An 18756-nucleotide genomic window follows, 5' to 3' on the forward strand; every position below is an offset into this window, starting at 1 on the left:
ATCCATGAAAAAATTTATAAAATAATTTGGATGAACATTTTTTTTTTATTTTAAAAATGACATCTCAAATATATTTAAGGTTTAAAAAATGAATGAGTCTCATGTGAGATCGTCTCGCGGATCTTAATATGTGAGACTGATCAATCCTACCGATATTCACAATAAAAAATAATACTCTTAACATAAAAAATAGTATTTTTTTATTGATAACCTGAATAAAAGATCCGTCAAACAAATACGATCTATGCTATCATACCTAAATTTTGATCTTGAAAAATACTCCTAATCATTGGTAGGCTACAGCTATAATATCAAATCAGAATATATTCTGCCAAATTTAACTTTCTAAATATTACGTGTTTATCTAAAAATATATATATAAATAACCATTTCCTCGATTCCTCCCGAGCACAACAGCGCTTGCTTCGTACCGATTTAGCAGAGAAACATCACTCTCTGTTTACAGACATACACCTATACATATATAAATTGAAGAAGGGCCAGATTGAGAGAAAGAGAGCCTCTGTGTGGAAAGAGGAAGAGAGTTTGGTTGGCGCAGATGCTGTTGTGGAAATGGGGAAAGCTCACAACAAGAGACTGCCGGTTGTGCAGCATCAACAGTCTGATGGCAGCGCTGTTTCTACGGCGACCTTACTCTGCCGGAGATTTTGGCTGACACTCTTCACTCTCAAATGCGCCGTCGTGTTATTGCTCGGTGTCGCTGCTTTTCTTTCTGCCGTTTTATCTATCCTCCCTATTCGTTATCGGCACGCTGGGTTTGATGCCAAAGACTCCATCAAGCTAGCTGGTAAATTGATGCGTAAAGAACTTTTCTTGCCTATGTTTGTGATTCAATTTATTGAGGTTTTTGGAGCTAGGGTTCGTTTTGTGGTTTATAGATCTGTCTCCGTGTGTGTGTTATTTTCTTTACTTTTTGAATCTGAGTTTTTGTGGTGATTAAGGTTATATCGTCTATAGCCTGGTACTAATTTATTTCAAGTACCGTGTATATTTATTTTTAGGGATTTTGTTGATATCATAATTTACTTGAATTTCACCTAATTTTTCGTGGAAAACAGCGAATTTTACTGGGGAATTCGAATCGCATTATTCGACTTTCTTTCACTTACACGTGTAGTTATCATAATGTTCTAAAGTTATTTGAAGTTTGGGAATGTTGTTACCTAGAATTTCCGCCTGTGATCCATTTGAGTTTTCTTTCACCAAGTTTCAGATTATCTGTTATTTGTTCTGTGTTCTCTATTCTAGTGAGACCGAATGTTGAATTTACTTGTGGAGCCAGATATAGAAGTTGGTTTGGTAGGTAAATTCTAGCTGAGCAACATCATAGCCCGTATAAAATTTGATATAGAGGGAGGACTCTTGCTAGTGTGATAACTTGGCTTGTGGTGGGGTCGTTCTATCAACCTGTAGTTGTTTGTTTATCAGTTATTCAAAGATATGGGAAACCGTTGGTTTGTTTGTCCAAGACTTGATCAATTCGGAAAACAAATTTGGGGTGTTACATTTATTTTCATACATTTGAACAATTTGTCTAGTGGATGACATTGTAATAAAGTTTGGGATAATTCTCTGGAAAAAGTTGTGTGAGCAAGATCTATACAGACGTGAGACATGAACCAAAACAAAAGAGTTATGGCGGGACATAAAGCTGAAAACAGAAGAGTTATCTTGTCATTCATCCATTTGTTGATATTTGAAGGGGGCTTTGCCAGGAATGAAAGAACATAAATGGTTTTATGAAGGTTTGATTACTGAATCACTTTCCATTGCCATGTTCTGGATTGGTAAGATAATGAGATTCGTCTTAACATCTGATTCCGGACAAACCTGAGGAGTATATGATTGGCAGGCTTGACTATTTTGTGTACATATTTTCATTTGAAAAAAGCCGATATGCAATTTTAAAATATTGTCCGCTCCTTCCATCAAAAACATAAAACGAAAAATGCCTTTTGGGAGGATAGGAGAATGTAGTGTATTTTTTATTTTACTTGTTGAAATAGGCTGTTGTTATATTATGTAAAACTTTTTTGCTATAGACATTGGTGATGTCACACCATACTAGTTTAAGTATTTTAATGGCATGTAAATTATTTTAATATTTTAAAAAGATAATGTATTGAATTAAGCTATAACAAAATAATAGATTTGGGAATTGTTGAAAAGTTTAAAGAAAAGTTTTGAAAATGTAATATGATATAAAAATGAGATAAGTTAATTTTTTAGGTGGTTGTATTGAATCCTGTAAAATTATTTTTTTTAATTATTTTGTTTTGAGAAAATGAAGATGTTAAACAGCATTACCATGACATTGCGTCGCTTTTTAGATGTGATTTTAAGACATGATGCACACCACTGATTCATGGAGTTCCATTATATGTCTTATACTGCTTAGTATGTATTTCTTTCTTCTTGTTAACTGACTTGAGGCTTGGCATATTTTGAATAACACAGGGTCATAGCTTAAATTCTATGGATTCATTTCTTTTCCTGTTCACGGAGTTCAATTAGATGAGTGACATTTTTATTGATAGAATTAGTAAAGCAAATATAGGGACAAAACAAATATGAGATAATTGCATGGTTATGATCACATAGTGCAAATTGGGCTATTTTTCATTTCTTTTATTGGAAAATCTGTCTCGTCTGTATTTTCTGTACTGTCCATAGCTCTGATACCGTGCCAGGGCTTTATGTTTCGGTTACACAAAGCCAAAAACCAATAAATTACTATCGTGGCATATAAATTTCTGGTGCTGCCTGAGATGCTTCCGCTTACGGTCCTAATGCCTCTCTTGTGTCCCTGTTTTTGTTTCAGCCACTGTTCAAGCATACTTTGAACTTCATAAACCAGTTTCAGAATTTATTCCATACATAAGAAGATTAGAATATGATATCAATGGGGAGATAGGTGTCCCATACTCAAAGGTTCGCTTCATATATTATATGTACCATTTGCATTTTCTATCAATCAACAAGAGAGAAGAGTGGCTTTACAATCTCTTATTTTCTTCAGGTCGTTGTTCTTTCCATGCACCAGGCCAGTGTGTCGGATCCGACCAATGTGGTGTTTGGATTCCTTTTTGATTCAATCGATAGTTCAATGTATCCGGTGTCCTTAAGTCTGCTCAAGTCGTCCTTAGTAGATTTGTTTCTTCAACAATACAACTTGACATTGACCTCTTCAATTTTTGGATCTACATCTTCATTTGAAATTTTGAAATTTCCTGGTGGGATCACTATTATACCAGAGCCAGCTGCAATGATCTTACAGATACCTCAGATCCTGTTTAAGTTCACTCTCAACAGCTCAATTTATGATATAAAAGAAAATATTTTGGAGCTCAAGGAACAGCTAAGGATGGGATTGCAGTTGATGCCCAATGAGGTAATTTTGCATTTATCTTGTGGTTCCCTATATTCTAGATGGTATCAGCTGCTGCTTTTAATGAAACGATTGCACCATCTGTCATGTTGGAAAAAAAAAATTTGTTGTGGGGTTTGGCATCAGGTGATGATATCTTCTACCTTGTTTATATGTAGTGCGTAGTCAGTCTGGTACCTCATTTATTGATTTTGTAATAACCCTTTTTCTGGAAGTTACAGGCCAAATGAAAATGATCGTCCACTGAGGTTTGTTTTATCATTTATGGGATGCACAATGACACCTTTTTAGTAGCTACAATGGGCTTGTAGTTGAGTCGTTTATTTCTTCGTATGATGTGTAATTTCCTGTCCAGTTTGCCTCTCGAATAAAGCAGTCATTTATTTGGACTCCAGACTGATTTTTGAATCACATTTTTATTTTTGAGAAAATCTTTATTTTGTTATTTTCTCCCTGGCGCAGGTAGTGTTAATACATGTAACCAACAATAAGGGCTCCACAAAAGATCCACCAGTTACGCTTGAAGCTTCAGTTGTGTCTGACATAGGAACTTTACAGCCACAAAGATTGAAACAGATAGCACGAATAATTGCCAGATCCCCTCCTGCAGAAAATCTTGGCCTTAATCATACTGTCTTTGGCAAAGTCAAGGAAATTAGCTTATCCTCATTTCTAAAGCATTCACTTCATGCACCAACACCAACTCCATCTCCTTCCCCATCTCCATCTCCATCTCCATCTCCATCTCCGGAGCATATCCCATTAATGGCACCATCATTTTCTCCATCCTTTCCACCTAAATTTCAGCATTCGCTCTCACCTTGTCCCAACTGCTATACCTCTTCACCATCTGATGCTGGCCAGATTTTCGCCCCCAGTCCACCTCCAATATCTAAATCCCCTGAACCTTCAGTAGCTCACAGCAATCAACGTCGCATTACCACCGATCCACCTGGTTCTTCGCCTACTTCTCATCCTAGCCAAATATGTCCTGATTTGTCCCCTTCTACCCACTTTGAGCCACCTCTTGCCGGTCCTGCACGACATGTTTCTCGAAGTCTTTCTCCACTGGCTTCTATCTCACATGCTTCTCGAGGTCTGGATGAAAGGAGTGAGAACAGTTTCATGTCTACACCACATGTTTCATCGTCCTTCAAATCTACGTCATGTAAGTCTCATTTGCTTAGCATCTATATCTCTTTTTTTGGGTGAAAATCATCTTTCATGCCTATCCACGTAGGTGCTGTGAATCTGGCACGATATATTAATCTGTTATATGTATAGCTAATACTGGTAAATATCTAGTTTTTAGATGATTGTGCTACTGCATTACTCGATCAACCACCCCATACAAGGGGAAAAAGAGAGATCAGGGGAGTTATATGTAGCTTCTCCAGCCTTTTATACCTATAACGAAGTCCATCCTAATTAATATTATGGCATGAATTCTGCATTCGAGGAACCCAACATGCTTGCTAAGATACCTTTCTTTTATAGGTACCATCTGCAAGTTAATCTGGTGGTTCTGCTTAACTGGGCTCTTGGCGTTTCTCCTCATGGGGACACCATAATCGTTGGCTGCACGAATTATTGTAGTGTAATGGTTGCTCGCACTTTTTTTTTGGCTTTGTGGCAAAAAAGTGATTGAGTTTAGCCCGGAAGTGTACATGAAGTAGGAGAGTTGGAAGCCAGAAGGTGGTGAACGTAACTGTTAATCCTAACGCATGCATGTTATGGCGTTGTTCTTCCCCAAAGGGGGGGAATGAGTAAATGGCCAAACATAACTCTTTTGCGCAGTTCTCCGAAAGAACGAACTGTAAAACATTTGGGTTCTTTCTGAAAAAACATGCGTGATGTATTACAGATGTATCGACGCACGTAAACCCGCGAAATACAATAAATATATGTTTAAATGTTCGATTTATTCATCATGTTTTGGAACGTTTTATTCACACTGGTTTTGTATAGATTTTTCGTAAATATTTTTAAATATGTATTCATAAAAATTATGAAAAAAAACACTTCTATATTATATCATTTCATATTTTTTTTTTGAAAAAATCATTTCTGCGTCCTCGAATATTACTGCTGATCCATCTCTGAACAAGTTACCGCTATTGTCATATAAGGGGGCGTTTGGTTTGGGTGATAAGGTGGGTTTATTTTTTTTAACCCACCTTATCACTCGTTTGGTACGCGTGATTATTTAACCAAGTCAATACCTCCTATGAATGATTAGGTTATATTAGGTGGGTTAAATAATACCTCCTCACCCCTAGGATTATTTATCCAACTCTTAATCTTTCCTATTTTCCAATTTTACCCTTCTCCTATATCCAAACTCACCACCACTTCCCGCCATGACCGACGCCACCGACCACCGACCGCCGCCGTCGGACCGCCGCCGTCGGACCGCCGCCGACAGCCAGCAGACCTCTGCCGCCGCCGGACCTCCGCCGTCGTCATCGCCGGAACGCCGTCGTCGCCGGACCGCCGCCGGAGTGGAAGAAGAAAAAAAAGAAAGGGCAATTTTGTCTTTTCATCAAAAAATTCAAAATTATCCTACACTTAAAAATCATACCAAACATAACACCATATATTACATTCCTACAACAATCATTTTCTTTATCATTTACTTACTAATCATTAGTTTATTTTATCCTCCAAACCAAACGCAGCCTAACTGAATTTCATTTAGGATATCGGTTTCCATCCATTGGATATTTTATTTTTACGTAAAGTCTTACGAGATTTTTTCCGTGGAGCAATTTTGTAATAGGAATGTCTGGTTTAGTTTAACTCATGAAAAAATATTATTTTTACGTAACAAGAAACCAATTCGGTGTAATCTATATAATCTATATAATATCTACACAATCCACCGACGCTAGTTGAGCCAAAATATTGCTGGAGCTCAAAAGCTGAAATATAGAATTTTCCGATAATCTTTATTTTTTAAAATAAATTTATTGTCTTTATGATTTTTATTGTCTTATGATTTAATCGTCAAACATCTACCGAAACAAAATATCAGATTAAAATTGGCAATCTCGATCGTTTTCTCAAGTTCAAATATATGATGCCGCTTTTGTAAAATTATATTATATATTAATTAGTTTCTTCTTTAAAAAGTAAACACGACACGGCATGATACGACATGACAATTCTCCCCACTTATCGACTACATATGTCAAAACAACGTCATTTTATAGGACTTGGACAACCAATGTGATACATATGGCCCAAATAATCTCAATTTAAGATATTTTAGATTCTTTATGTTTTTTATCAGAAGATTTTCTTCCAAATCTATCTATGTTGCCTCCTGCAAGTAATTATTTATGCAGGGAGATTGAATGCCCATTCAATATATAGTTTGAGGGAGAAAAATAATATAGTTGAGAAAATAAAGAAATCCATCCACATTTAAATAAGTGAAATATATATTTAGACTAATAATATTCTTGCTCCACTTTGTGTTATTTAGAGTCCACTTGATATATAAAATTTATACAAAAACTCTTGTGAGACGGTGTCGTGAGACAATTTTATGTGACATATCTTCTATTTGGATCACCCATGAAAATTATTATTTTTTATTATAAATATGAACATAATTGAATCCTCTAACAAATAAAGGTCTGTAAGTTCGTCTCAAAAAATACCTACTCTAAAATATATTCACTACATGAAGTGCAAATAACAATGCTCTTATTATTATTGAAAAAAATTAGTCCACTTTTATTCTTTAGATTATTTTTCTCAGAAGCTATTATTGGAAAAAGTTCATTTTTTTTGGGTTTACTAGCAAACAAACGTTGATAAAATATTTTTTAATAAAAACTTAAAATATTTAAAAATAATTGTTTTAAACAATATATTTAGTTAATCAAATAGCGTATTTTAAAAAAGGTATCATAGCACTACATAAAAAATACTAATATTTTGACACTAACATTGTGTGTAAATTAATGGATACAAAATGAATTTTTTTTACAATCAAAATTAATTTAAAAATTATTGTTAATAATATATATCTATATACATACATACATATATATATATTATTAGAAATAAATAAAATAAAATTATAAATATTGGATTATTTAAAATAATTTTAGAAATAACTTTTAATCTTTACTTCTTTAAAGTAGAAGAGGAAACTTAAAAATGATGGGGTATTTTAGATAGAGTAAAAAATGTTTTACCACCCACGTCAAAGAGTACTCCAAAACATTCTCCCCTGATTAATAAAAATAGATATTTGAGGTGAGTCTATCTCGTGATGAGAGTAGAATTTTCGTTGTGTTTGTATAAGATGATCTGTCGATTGTCTTACTGTAAAATAAAAAAATATGGATGAATTCTATATTTTTTTGTTTTCAAATGAGATGATTGATCGATCATCTTATACAAAACAAAAATCGAGAAATCTATCTCTCGCTGTAGCAAAAACTTACCCAAATATTTGACACGACAAAACAAATTAAATTACAAGGATCTTTCCTTTATCATGCAAATTACAGTTAATGGTATTAAAATATTAAAAAAAAAAAATACTTTCGCGTTCCTACATTTGGTGGACATTAAAAAGTCAAACAAAATTAATTTTCTAACGAAATATACGGTATTAGATTATATATACTAGTAAATTATGCACACACGTTATATGTGTGAAATTATAATCATAATTTATATAAGTTTTTTTAATATTAATAAATAATTACTTTTATGTTTAATTAATAATAATTGACATAAATTAATGAAAAATTGTAGTGCAATTTGAAAGGGTAATTTGAAAATCAGTTGCAATAACAATATTGAGAAAATTTTTTGGTACAAGGACAATTTGAAAACAAAAAATAATATATTCTAAGTGTCAGATTATTATATAATAATATAATAATATTGATTCATAAATTTATTTTATTGCGAAAAACAGTGGGGTCAAAATCTGTAACAAAAGTGAAAAGCCTATATTTAGAAAGAGAGTTATCTCTGTTTGACTAAAACTCTCCAAGATCTCCAACTACCTCATATTTAAACGAATCAAGCGAGTCACTTTCATTCCCCATATCGGAGAAACATAAAACTCATCGGACCACGGCACGCCGTCGGAATCTATCTTCTTTTGGTTCATTTTTTTTTTGTCGTTTGGTGTGACGATAAAACATTAACTGATTATTTATTTTTTGTTTATCCAATATTTGACGCAGAAAGATTAATCTAACTCAATATTATCTTATATTATACATCATTAATCATATGACTCGTAAGTAAAACAATGCCTTAATTTTGATTTCATCTAATGATTTGAGCTATATTATTGTTTAATATTTAAATATGTACAATATAAGTAATTATTTTAAAACTTTGATATATTTGACATATTTAAATTATTAAATTAAAAATAAAAATAAACTAACAAATATGCTTAAAATACTCAGTGATCAATATATCAAGTTAAACAAACTAAAATAATGTTTCAATCAACTATCAAAATTAAAACAAATTTATTTCATATCAGAATTTAAGATGTATTTTAATGATCAAAAAAACGACATCATCATCATTATTATTATTATTAATATTATTATTGACAAAATTCTAATTAAATCTCAAAATATAAATATTTTTCTAGTAGTTATATAATGTGAAAAAGAATGTACAATAGGCTTTTAAATAAAAGGAAGTAATCTTGATAAGTAATTAGACAAAATATAAGTTGAAGCTTGTTATTAACAAATTATGAAATGAAAATTAAGTAGTGTTACAATAAATAGGTTATGAATAAAAGTTGAGTAATCTTGAAGATTATATTTCATTTAGGCATAGTTTGATACACATGATAAGATAAACATGTGATAAATAATATAAGGATAAGTTAATGATAAATAAAATGTAAGATATTATATTTAATCTTTGGTATGATTTTAATAAGAGTGATTAAATTTATCTATTAGATTGTAATGACAAAATTAACCTCATCATAATAAATTTTATAATTTCAAAGTTGTTGATTGAGTTCATATTTTTTATCTATTCATGCGTCGATAGTGCTTGCATGATTTATTTATTTTTACCTAATTTTATATATTATATAATACGATAATTGAGCCCTTGATTTTGTGAGTCAAGTCAAATATCAAATTTTAAGGTTAATCAAGTAATACTAGTAGTTTTATTGAGATTTATAAAAATTATTAATATAATTATCTCGGAGTCATTTATATATTATATATTATATAATATATAAAAATAAATAAAAATATTTATTTGATTTTTTAATTTTTACCTTCTAGCATAGATTTATAAAAATCATTTATAAATTGAGAGTAATTAAGTAATTTGTAGTATATTTTATCATTAAATTAAAATTATCACATCTAATAGAAGAGACATTTTATCCCTCTAAAAAAAAATTATTTATCAAGGGCCCATGTTAATATCATGGGCTTTTTAAAAATGTACCAAATATAAGATAAAAAAGATTATTTATCAATCTCTCCTTTATCCCATGTACTAAATTATGCCTTATATGTTTGGCTCTCACTCTCAGATATTAATATAGTAGCCGAATATTTTGACAAGTAATAATACTATATTAATTCCATTGCTTATCTCGTTGTCTGATTCTTATGCGCCTTTTTATTTTTAATAATATGGTGGTCGGTTGGATAGGTGGTTGAAAAGTTTGTATTATTAAAAAAGTTGTGCATGCAACAGTTTTATCAATCAATGAATAGGTAGGTATATTATGAAACGATCTCATGAATCTTTATCTGTGAGACGGGTCAATCCTATCGATATTCATAATAAAAAATAAGAGTAAGTCTCTTGTGAGACCGTCTTACGGATACTAATATGTGAAACGGGTCAACTCTACCCATATTCACAATAAAAAGTAATACTCTTAGCATAAAAAATTATGCTTTTTCATGGATAACGCAAATAAGAGATCTGTATCACAAATTCGACCCGTGAGACCGTCTCACACAAGTTTTTGCCAAAAAATAATACTCATAGCATAAAAAGTAATAATTTTCATGAATGACCTAAATAAGAGATTCGTCTCACACAATACGACTCGTGAGATCATCTCACACAAATTTTTGTCATAATCAATTTTGCGAGACATTTACATTATTGATATATTTTTAAGGGGTGGTCTATCGTATCATATCGAAAATAACGGTATAAGAAAATTCATACCGATACCGTATCGAAATTTTCGGTATATCGAAAATTTTTGGTACGGTATATGTGTATACCATTTTATACCCAAAAAACCTTACATTTTTTAAATTTTATAAATTTATTGTTTTAAAATATTATATATTTTAAATTTTTTATATATTTTTTCGGTTTTCCGTTATATAACGAAATTTTCAAATTACATGCCATTATCGTACCAAAAAATTAAGTATTGTTACCGTACTATACCGAAATCTTCAGTATACCGAGTACCGAAAATTCGGTAAATTCGATAATTTTTGGTACAATAATCTCGATATATCATTCGTTATTTTTTCTCATTCTAAAATTTGCAATGACTTAGCAATCAGGTTATGTTAGTTGGATCATGGATGTGAGGGATCGAAATGACTTAACAATAATAATAATATAATAATTAATAAATGTGTGTTGTAAATACGAGGCATTAAATTATGAGTATGTCTCATGTGAGACCGTCTCACGGATCTTAATCCGTGAGACGGGTCAACCCTACCCATATTCACAATAAAAAGTAATACTTTTAGTATAAAAAGTAATACTTTTTCATAGATGACCCACATAAGAGATCCGTCTCACAAATATAACCCGTGAGACCGTCTCATACAAGTTTTTGCCTTAAATTATTATGCATCCCCATTTAATCAAACGTTTAAGACGTGTTCTTCTAATTGTTAGACTCATATATCCTTTCATATATATATTTGCATACATAATCCCAATATTATATAATACCATACAAACCAAACAATTGATTTTTTTATGAAGATAGAATCGGTAATTGCTATCTTATCGTGCACAGTGAGTAAATATCGACTAGTCTGCAAATACGTTAATCGGATAAATCATATTAGACAAATATGTATGCTCACCTGATAATATATTGACAATGAAAATTGAACTCTTGACAATTATTTAAAATTTTATATATTTCACCAACTAGAATTTCGTCAGCTCGGGCTAAAGGTTGAATAATTGATTGGATTATACGTTCAAAATATTATTAAACAAGCAGACGGGATCAATGATATGACTTTGAAATTAAAATTTCTCGGTCAAAGCTCTAATTTCAAAATAATGATTTAGAAATTAGTCTATAAAAATAGAACATCAAAGGTCGTGTTTTCTCATGAAAAAACATTTTTAAAGCCAAAGTACTATTTTATTTTTTTGTTAAAAAAAAAAACATTTTTACCATACCACAACTGTTAGCTCTGACTAATATTAATACACTTTGTAAAAAAAAAAATATAATAATAATAATAATACACATTTTAATTAAATATTAAAATAATAAAAAATAACCTTATTCAAAAGTTATTCTAAATAATTTTATGAAAAAATAACAGTAATATGATTTATTTATTTATAAAAAATATTGTAAAAGGATATATTATTCCGCACCAAAGTTAAGCAGTTCATCTTTCTCAATCAAAAATGGAGGATTCAGAACTGGAGAGAGATCAACCACTAACCCCAGCCGGACGCCTCTTCCTTCAGCCGCTAATGGATCAAGTCATTAACTGTGCCATCGCCTCCGTTGATCCATTGGATATCGAAGCATTTAAAAATGTGGTACGAAACTCTGTAATGCTCAAGCACCCGCGATTCTGCAGCCTCATGGTGAGGGATTCCGGCGGACGCGAGCACTGGCGGCGGACGGAGGTGAACATCGACCACCACCTAATCATCCGCCACCAACCGCTCTCCGATGACTCCGAAGATGACGCCGTCAACGATTACATGGCTGATCTCTCCTTCTCGTCCCCACTGTCCATGGATAAACCCCTCTGGGAAATCCACCTCCTCGTGGCACACAGGACCGCGGTGTTCCGTTTGCACCACGCGCTCGGGGATGGGATTTCGCTCATGTCGATGCTATTGTCCAGTTGCCGGCGCATCGACGACCCTGAGAAGATCCCGGCGATCGGCGGAGTCGGGGCATCATCCTCGCCGAGAAAGCAGTTGGGGCTTCTGACTTTGCTCAAGGTAGTCTGGTATACTTTAATATATGTGTTGGAGTTAAGCATAAGGACGCTGTGGCTAAGGGACAAGAGAACGGTCTTGAGCGGCGGCGCTGGGGTGGAGCTCTGGCCGCGGAAGTTGGCGACGTCGTCGTTTAGTCTGGAAGACATGAAGACCGTCAAACGAGCTGTTCCCGACGCGGTATTTTTATCATTGACCTTTATTGGACAATTATATTTTTAGAAGTAATAATAATTAAAAAAATAATTAAATTTGATATGTGGGCTATCTTGGTTAATTAAATGATTTTTCACAGTTAGTACATTAAGCGTGGGTCTCATATGAGACCGTCTCATAGGTCATAATCTATGAGATGGATCAACTCTACTCATATTCACAATAAAAAGTAACGCTCTTAGCATAAAAAATAATATTTTTTCATGGATGATCTAAATAAGAGATCCGTCTCACAAAAATGACTCGTGAGACCGTCTCATACAAGTTTTTGTCGTAAATTAAATATGCATTGACTATAAATAAGTGGAGAGATTTTACTTTGACAAAAAATTGCGTCTTATTTTATAAGACCAATATTTTTTTGAGTCATTCATGAAAATATTACTTTTCATGTTAAGAATATTAGTTTTTATTGTGAATATCGATAGAGTTAGACCGTCCCACAAATAAAAATTCGTTAGACCATCTCACACAAACTTACTTTTTTATTTTTTGTCGGAGAACCGGAGATTTGCTGTCCTTAGTTGGTTCGTGTTCCCGCTATGTTTATTTTGGTGGTTCAAAAAGGGTTAGTCAAAATTACTAAAACTAGATTGTTTTTCCGAATTACTTAATATTAATGTGGATAGTATAAATACGTGAGAAGATTTCAGCTAACATGATGAATACACGGGATTAATTTTCATCGTGCAGTCCATGATTGACCCCGCATAAAAAGATTTTTCCAGACAATGATGATCATTTCATACTGTTTAGGGTTGGTTGAAATTAACTTCGGATGGGAATTGAAATCAACATTTATAAACGATCTTTTAGGACTTTAATCTCCCACTTGAGCCGGGACTATATTCTGCCGGAACCATTTTGCAGATTTGAGCCGCAATTATTTCTTGAATGTAACATATGATGAAACCTACTTATATGCAGACGATTAATGATGTTCTTTTCGGGATAATAACTTGTGGGTTTTCAAAATATTTGGACATCAGATCACCAAAAGGTATAGATCCACACTTCACTTTTTTTTTTTCGTCTTTTTCTGTCATATAAAACAGCAAATATATATTGTAATTGACCAGCCCAGAGTACTCACCGACACATTGGAAACGTAAAGTTCGACTTCTAACATACATGGAGTCGCAAAGTATCGAGTCCGGCTGCAGTGGCAGACAAATGGCTATGTGGGGTCCCCCCCCCCCCCCCCCCCCATTTCGATTTTTCTAATAATTACATCTAATTTTGTGCGTATAAACTAATATAAAACGGATATATAGTTCTTCCCCTCTACATTTTAATTTTTTTTTAGGTTTTGAGTTTCGTCCCTAACACGAATTCTTGGCTCCGGGTTAACTAGCTCTAAAAGAGGGACATCAAATCACAGGAGTTGCCATGGTTAATTTAAGACCCCATTCCGGATTGCAGGTGCTCTACATGACTTGTTTTTCACTCCCTCTCCATCGAGCATGCAAAATATGAATTTCTCTTGATCAACTTGACCCATTATTCATCAGGATTTCTCGAAGTTGATGGATGGTAAATCTAGGACTCGATGGGGAAACAAATTCGGGATGCTTCTGTTACCAGTTCACTATCATGGAGATTGTTCGAATCCGCTCCAGTTTGTGGAGAGAGCCAAAGCAATGATTGACAAGAAAAAGCTATCCCTCGAAGCTTCTTGCTCGTACAAAATCGGGAACATCCTCACGTCGCTTTTTGGAGCAAAGGTTTAAATGTTTGATTTTCTTGCGTAGAACAAATCTAGAATTATACAACTTGGCTTCATCCGATCTACCTTGATTTACATAATCTTTAAACGAAAAGGATTCTAGTCTTGTTCCACTTTCGTAAAGTTTTGTCTCCACTGCTGGACCTGGTTTTACTCACAATTTTCGTAATTTCCATATATTTCTGTATTATTTACAATCATTGTCTTTCTCAGAAAGTATACTAATTAAATGTGTTTCTTCGTGGGTTTAGCTGGCGAGTATCCTTAATTATCGGATCGTTTGTAACACAACCTTTACAATGTCGAACTTAGTTGGGCCGAGAGAGAAGATTTCCCTTGCCAGCAACCCTGTTAAATACATAAGGGTTTCTTCCAGCAGCCTGTCTCACGTACGCAAACTTTTCTTATTCCTGTACTGCTTTCAAATTGTATGGCGAGAGAATGGTTTTCAACTCGATTTTCGTGTGTTTACACAGGCTGTAACCATGCACATGGTTAGTTATGCAGGCACCGCTGACATGCAAATCTTGGTGGCCAAAGATGTGATACCGGACCCTAAAGTTCTAGCCAAATGTTTGGAAGATGCCTTGGTGGAAATGAAAGAAGCTGCTGTCAAAACGTGAAGGACTGTTTCGAATTTATTCGGAACTTGAATATTTATATCACGTATCAGGTCTACAGAAAACATCGGTCCGGTCTCGCTCCACCACGATCCACGGCAATGTTATTTTGTTCACAGGTATGAAGTAAATAATGACAGTAATTAAATACTATGCCATATCGGGTAAAATATACTCTATGTACACATGGATCCCACTTAATATTCATTCACATCAGCGAGAACTTTCCCAGGATTAGCAAGGGATTTTGTTTGACTCGATATTATTTGCCATAAACAAATTGAATAATGTAATTACATATTTCGAAGAGTTTTAACATTAATGTTGACCATGTGTTATCTGTTCTATATCAGGAATCGAATTGAGTAAAGCAAGGGCACGTGCATGATATTTACTCTGTTATGTCAATTGAAATCTCAATTCGCATAAAACAGACACCCAAGTAACATGCATGGACTCAATGTGTCTGCTCCTAAATTAGAACGTAACTCACCTCTCAATTCACCACCTTCTAATTTATGGGGATCCTACGTCTCTTTCTCGAGATACCATCGTGCAATGCAACTTATAACACCTGACACAACACGAAATTAATTACCGTAATGATGAATGATTATAAATGAGTAACATGCTAGCGGCACAGGGTACGGAGGCGACGGAATGGAGGGGCCACGGCGGCGGCGTCATGAAGGAGAGACGTCGGCTGCAGCATGCAGTACCTGTAGTGAAAAAGGCCGAACAATTCTTCATTCAACTTTTACCATGATCATAATACAATTCTTGTATCACAACTAAATTAGTAATTTCATATTTTCGGGTTGTCGCATAATTTGAACATCATATCTTTACTTGCAATAACTTACGAGTACCGTCTCATTTTATAAATTGTCATTAATTATCAATAAATTAAAGAAAAGAAGTTAACGATATCTCCTCGAGTTTTAAAATTATTTGACAGTGATTTGTATGGATCACATGTTTTGAAATTTGTTTTGAAGCTTGTTCGATTCATGAATTTAGTTTAGGTAAATTTGAAATACACCCTCAATTAAAAACTATAATTAATTTCAAATACATCGAGAAATTATAATTAAATTTAAAATAATTTCTCATATCCAAATAAAATTAATCCATTCAAAAAGACAACTATACGAAATTTTCTACATTAAAAAATATAAATAAATAACTTGTTTGTTATGACGCAAATCAAGCCACAAACTTGTCATAATGCTCTCCAATAATTAATCCCACCAACCTGCAATTGCCACTTTTACTTTAAAGGATCGAACGAACATACTAACAAAGATATGCTGTCTATATATTTTATAATTTGACTGTCGGTGGGCATCAAACGCATTCCTTCCACGATATGCTTTTTTTTTTAATGACAAAAACTTGTGTGAGACGGTCTCACATGTCAAATTTTGTGAGACAGATCTTTATTTGGGTAATCCATGAAATAGTATTGCTTTTTATGCTAAGAGTACTACTTTTTGTGGTGAATATGGGTAGGGTTGACCCGTCTCACAGATTGATATCCGTGAGACATGAGACCTACTCTTTTTAAATTATGTATTTCATAAATATTTTAAAAATTAAATATTATTTATTTATATACAAAAAACGATACTTTATCTAAAATGCCAACTTTATTCAGCTAAAAGTCAAGGTTCCATCCACTCCAGAGAATTTGAAGATTTATTATTTTATTTTTTGAGAAAAGAATTCGAAGTATTTAATTGTAAAGCGATTGTTTCATTGTTCTACTTTTAAAAAAATTGACGTTCAGTAAGATCTGTAAAATATTTACACTTGTTAATTATTTAGTGCATGGAGCACAACTATCGTAGCTAGGGGTGTTCAAACTTCGGATAAAATCGAAAATCCAAATCGGAAAACTGATCATTAAATCGAACCGAAAACTGAATTTCTAATTCAGATATAAATGTTAAAACTGGAATTTATTTGGTTCAATTTCGGATTATATATGTCAAAACCGAGCCGACCGAAAAAACCGAAATTTCATTAAATTAATAATTTCATTTTTATTATATATTTTTTGGATGATATTAATGAATGACGAATTATTTTGAATAATATTTATTATTATTTAAGTAATTTATTTAAACTTTATATTCAAATGTTTTATTGAGAAATCATGTAAAAAGATAAGATTATTTATCTTATTAATTTATATAATTATATCAAAATCGAAATAATCGAACAATTTGGGTAAAAAACAGAACCGAACTGAAGAAAAATGGTTCGAATATCGGATTATATATTTGAAAAACCCAAAAAATCGAAATAAAAAATCGAAAATCGAACCAACCAATGAACACTTTTAATGGTAACAACTTCTCAATAAATTAGGGAGTTTTTTTTTTTTAAAAAAATATATATTATAAATTAAAAAATAATAATGGAAATATAAAAATTTTGCTTTCTAAATATATAACTCGCGCCTCGTTTTTGTGAAAATTACGAAACCATCTCTCCTTTCCATGAAATCCACCGCCAAATTCATCCTTCTACCCCCTTCCGTCGCCAAATCCGGCGGAGGTTGGCAGACGCCGCCGTCCCACCGTACTTGGCTCGTGATTTTTATTCTTTTATTCTTATTTTTTGCTTTCATCATCATTACAACCAAGGACGCCGTAGTAGCCGACAGAACGACAGGCAATGCCGCCGCTGAATCCAAGGGTCAACTACCCAGGTCCATCTTCGATACGCTACTACAGTACGCCTCCGATAATGTCACCGTCTCCGGCCGCTTATCCTCAACCGAGCTCAAATCAGTCGCCTCCGTGCTTCGCACCTGCACCACCCCTTGTAACTTCCTTGTCTTCGGTATCACCCACGAAACCCTCCTCTGGAACTCACTCAACCAAAACGGCCGCACGGTGTTCATCGACGAAAGCTCGTACCATGTGTCGAAACTCGAAGAAAAACACCCCGGGATCGAAGTGTACGACGTGCAATTCACAACAAAGGTCAGAGAATTACGCGATTTAATGGAGCATTACAAATTGCAGGCGAGGAGCGAGTGTCGCCCGGTTCAGAACCTCCTATTCTCGGAGTGCAGACTGGCACTGAACGACCTGCCGAACCACATATACGACGTCGCGTGGGACGTGATTCTGATAGATGGGCCTCGAGGGTATTTCTCGGAAGCGCCGGGGAGGATGGCGGCTATATTCACCGCCGGAGTTCTGGCTAGGAGCAAGAAGGGCAGCTCCGCCGCGACACACGTGTTTGTACATGAAATTGATCGAGAAGCGGAGAGAGTTTGCAGTGAAGAATTCTTGTGTGCAGAGAATTTGTCGGAGAAGAAGGATTTGTTAGCTCATTTCGTGGTAGGGAGAATGGAGGCAACTGGTTTCAATTTCTGCTCCAATGTCGATTCTTTGTCTTCACCCAAGTCAACTTCGTCACGTTGATCGGCTGGAAGAAGAAGAAGCATCGCCTGTAATTTTACTTTCCTTTTTTCATCTAATTTTTTTTAAAAGGTCAAAACAAAAATTTGTAAATTAAAGATTTGTAATTGAATTATATTTTTAAAAATA

The 18756-nt window shown here is 33.7% G+C and overlaps 3 protein-coding genes across 5 annotated transcripts; all 3 read left to right on the top strand.

Annotated features, from left to right (window-relative positions):
- Positions 1-396: 396 nt before the first annotated feature.
- On the top strand, positions 397-5333 carry LOC140826924 (uncharacterized). The gene is made up of 5 exons (XM_073189472.1): positions 397-808; positions 2843-2952; positions 3041-3412; positions 3872-4577; positions 4907-5333. The coding sequence occupies exons 1-5, from the start codon at positions 574-576 to the stop codon at positions 4978-4980; spliced, it is 1497 nt and encodes a 498-aa protein (XP_073045573.1). The 5' UTR covers positions 397-573; the 3' UTR covers positions 4981-5333.
- A 6699-nt stretch (positions 5334-12032) lies between these two features.
- Positions 12033-15506, top strand: LOC140826925 (wax ester synthase/diacylglycerol acyltransferase 11-like). Of its 3 annotated transcripts, none has more exons than XM_073189475.1 (6): positions 12033-12808; positions 13772-13844; positions 14199-14266; positions 14356-14568; positions 14822-14959; positions 15070-15506. In XM_073189475.1, the coding sequence occupies exons 1-6, from the start codon at positions 12080-12082 to the stop codon at positions 15085-15087; spliced, it is 1239 nt and encodes a 412-aa protein (XP_073045576.1). In that variant the 5' UTR covers positions 12033-12079; the 3' UTR covers positions 15088-15506. The 3 variants fall into 3 exon arrangements, with proteins under 3 accessions (XP_073045576.1, XP_073045575.1, XP_073045574.1); XM_073189474.1 differs by having other exon boundaries at positions 15078-15506; XM_073189473.1 differs by having other exon boundaries at positions 12034-12808; positions 15047-15506.
- Positions 15507-17648: 2142 nt separating this feature from the next.
- LOC140828320 (protein IRX15-LIKE-like) lies at positions 17649-18756 on the top strand. The gene has a single exon (XM_073191309.1). The coding sequence runs from the start codon at positions 17695-17697 to the stop codon at positions 18628-18630; it is 936 nt and encodes a 311-aa protein (XP_073047410.1). The 5' UTR covers positions 17649-17694; the 3' UTR covers positions 18631-18756.

The sequence above is a fragment of the Primulina eburnea genome, chromosome 3, assembly GCF_022965805.1.
Source record: "Primulina eburnea isolate SZY01 chromosome 3, ASM2296580v1, whole genome shotgun sequence".
NCBI classification, from domain to species: Eukaryota; Viridiplantae; Streptophyta; class Magnoliopsida; order Lamiales; family Gesneriaceae; genus Primulina; species Primulina eburnea.

Coding starts and splice junctions, on each gene's coding strand:
- LOC140826925 (XM_073189473.1), top strand. CDS start 12,080: ATGGAGGATTCAGAACTGGAGAGAGATCAACCACTAACCCCAGCCGGA. Junction 12,809..13,771: donor AACGAGCTGTTCCCGACGCG/GTATTTTTATCA, acceptor ACTTATATGCAG/ACGATTAATGATGTTCTTTT. Junction 14,960..15,046: donor CTTCCAGCAGCCTGTCTCAC/GTACGCAAACTT, acceptor GTGTTTACACAG/GCTGTAACCATGCACATGGT.
- LOC140828320 (XM_073191309.1), top strand. CDS start 17,695: ATGAAATCCACCGCCAAATTCATCCTTCTACCCCCTTCCGTCGCCAAA.
- LOC140826924 (XM_073189472.1), top strand. CDS start 574: ATGGGGAAAGCTCACAACAAGAGACTGCCGGTTGTGCAGCATCAACAG. Junction 2,953..3,040: donor TAGGTGTCCCATACTCAAAG/GTTCGCTTCATA, acceptor TATTTTCTTCAG/GTCGTTGTTCTTTCCATGCA. Junction 3,413..3,871: donor TGCAGTTGATGCCCAATGAG/GTAATTTTGCAT, acceptor TCCCTGGCGCAG/GTAGTGTTAATACATGTAAC.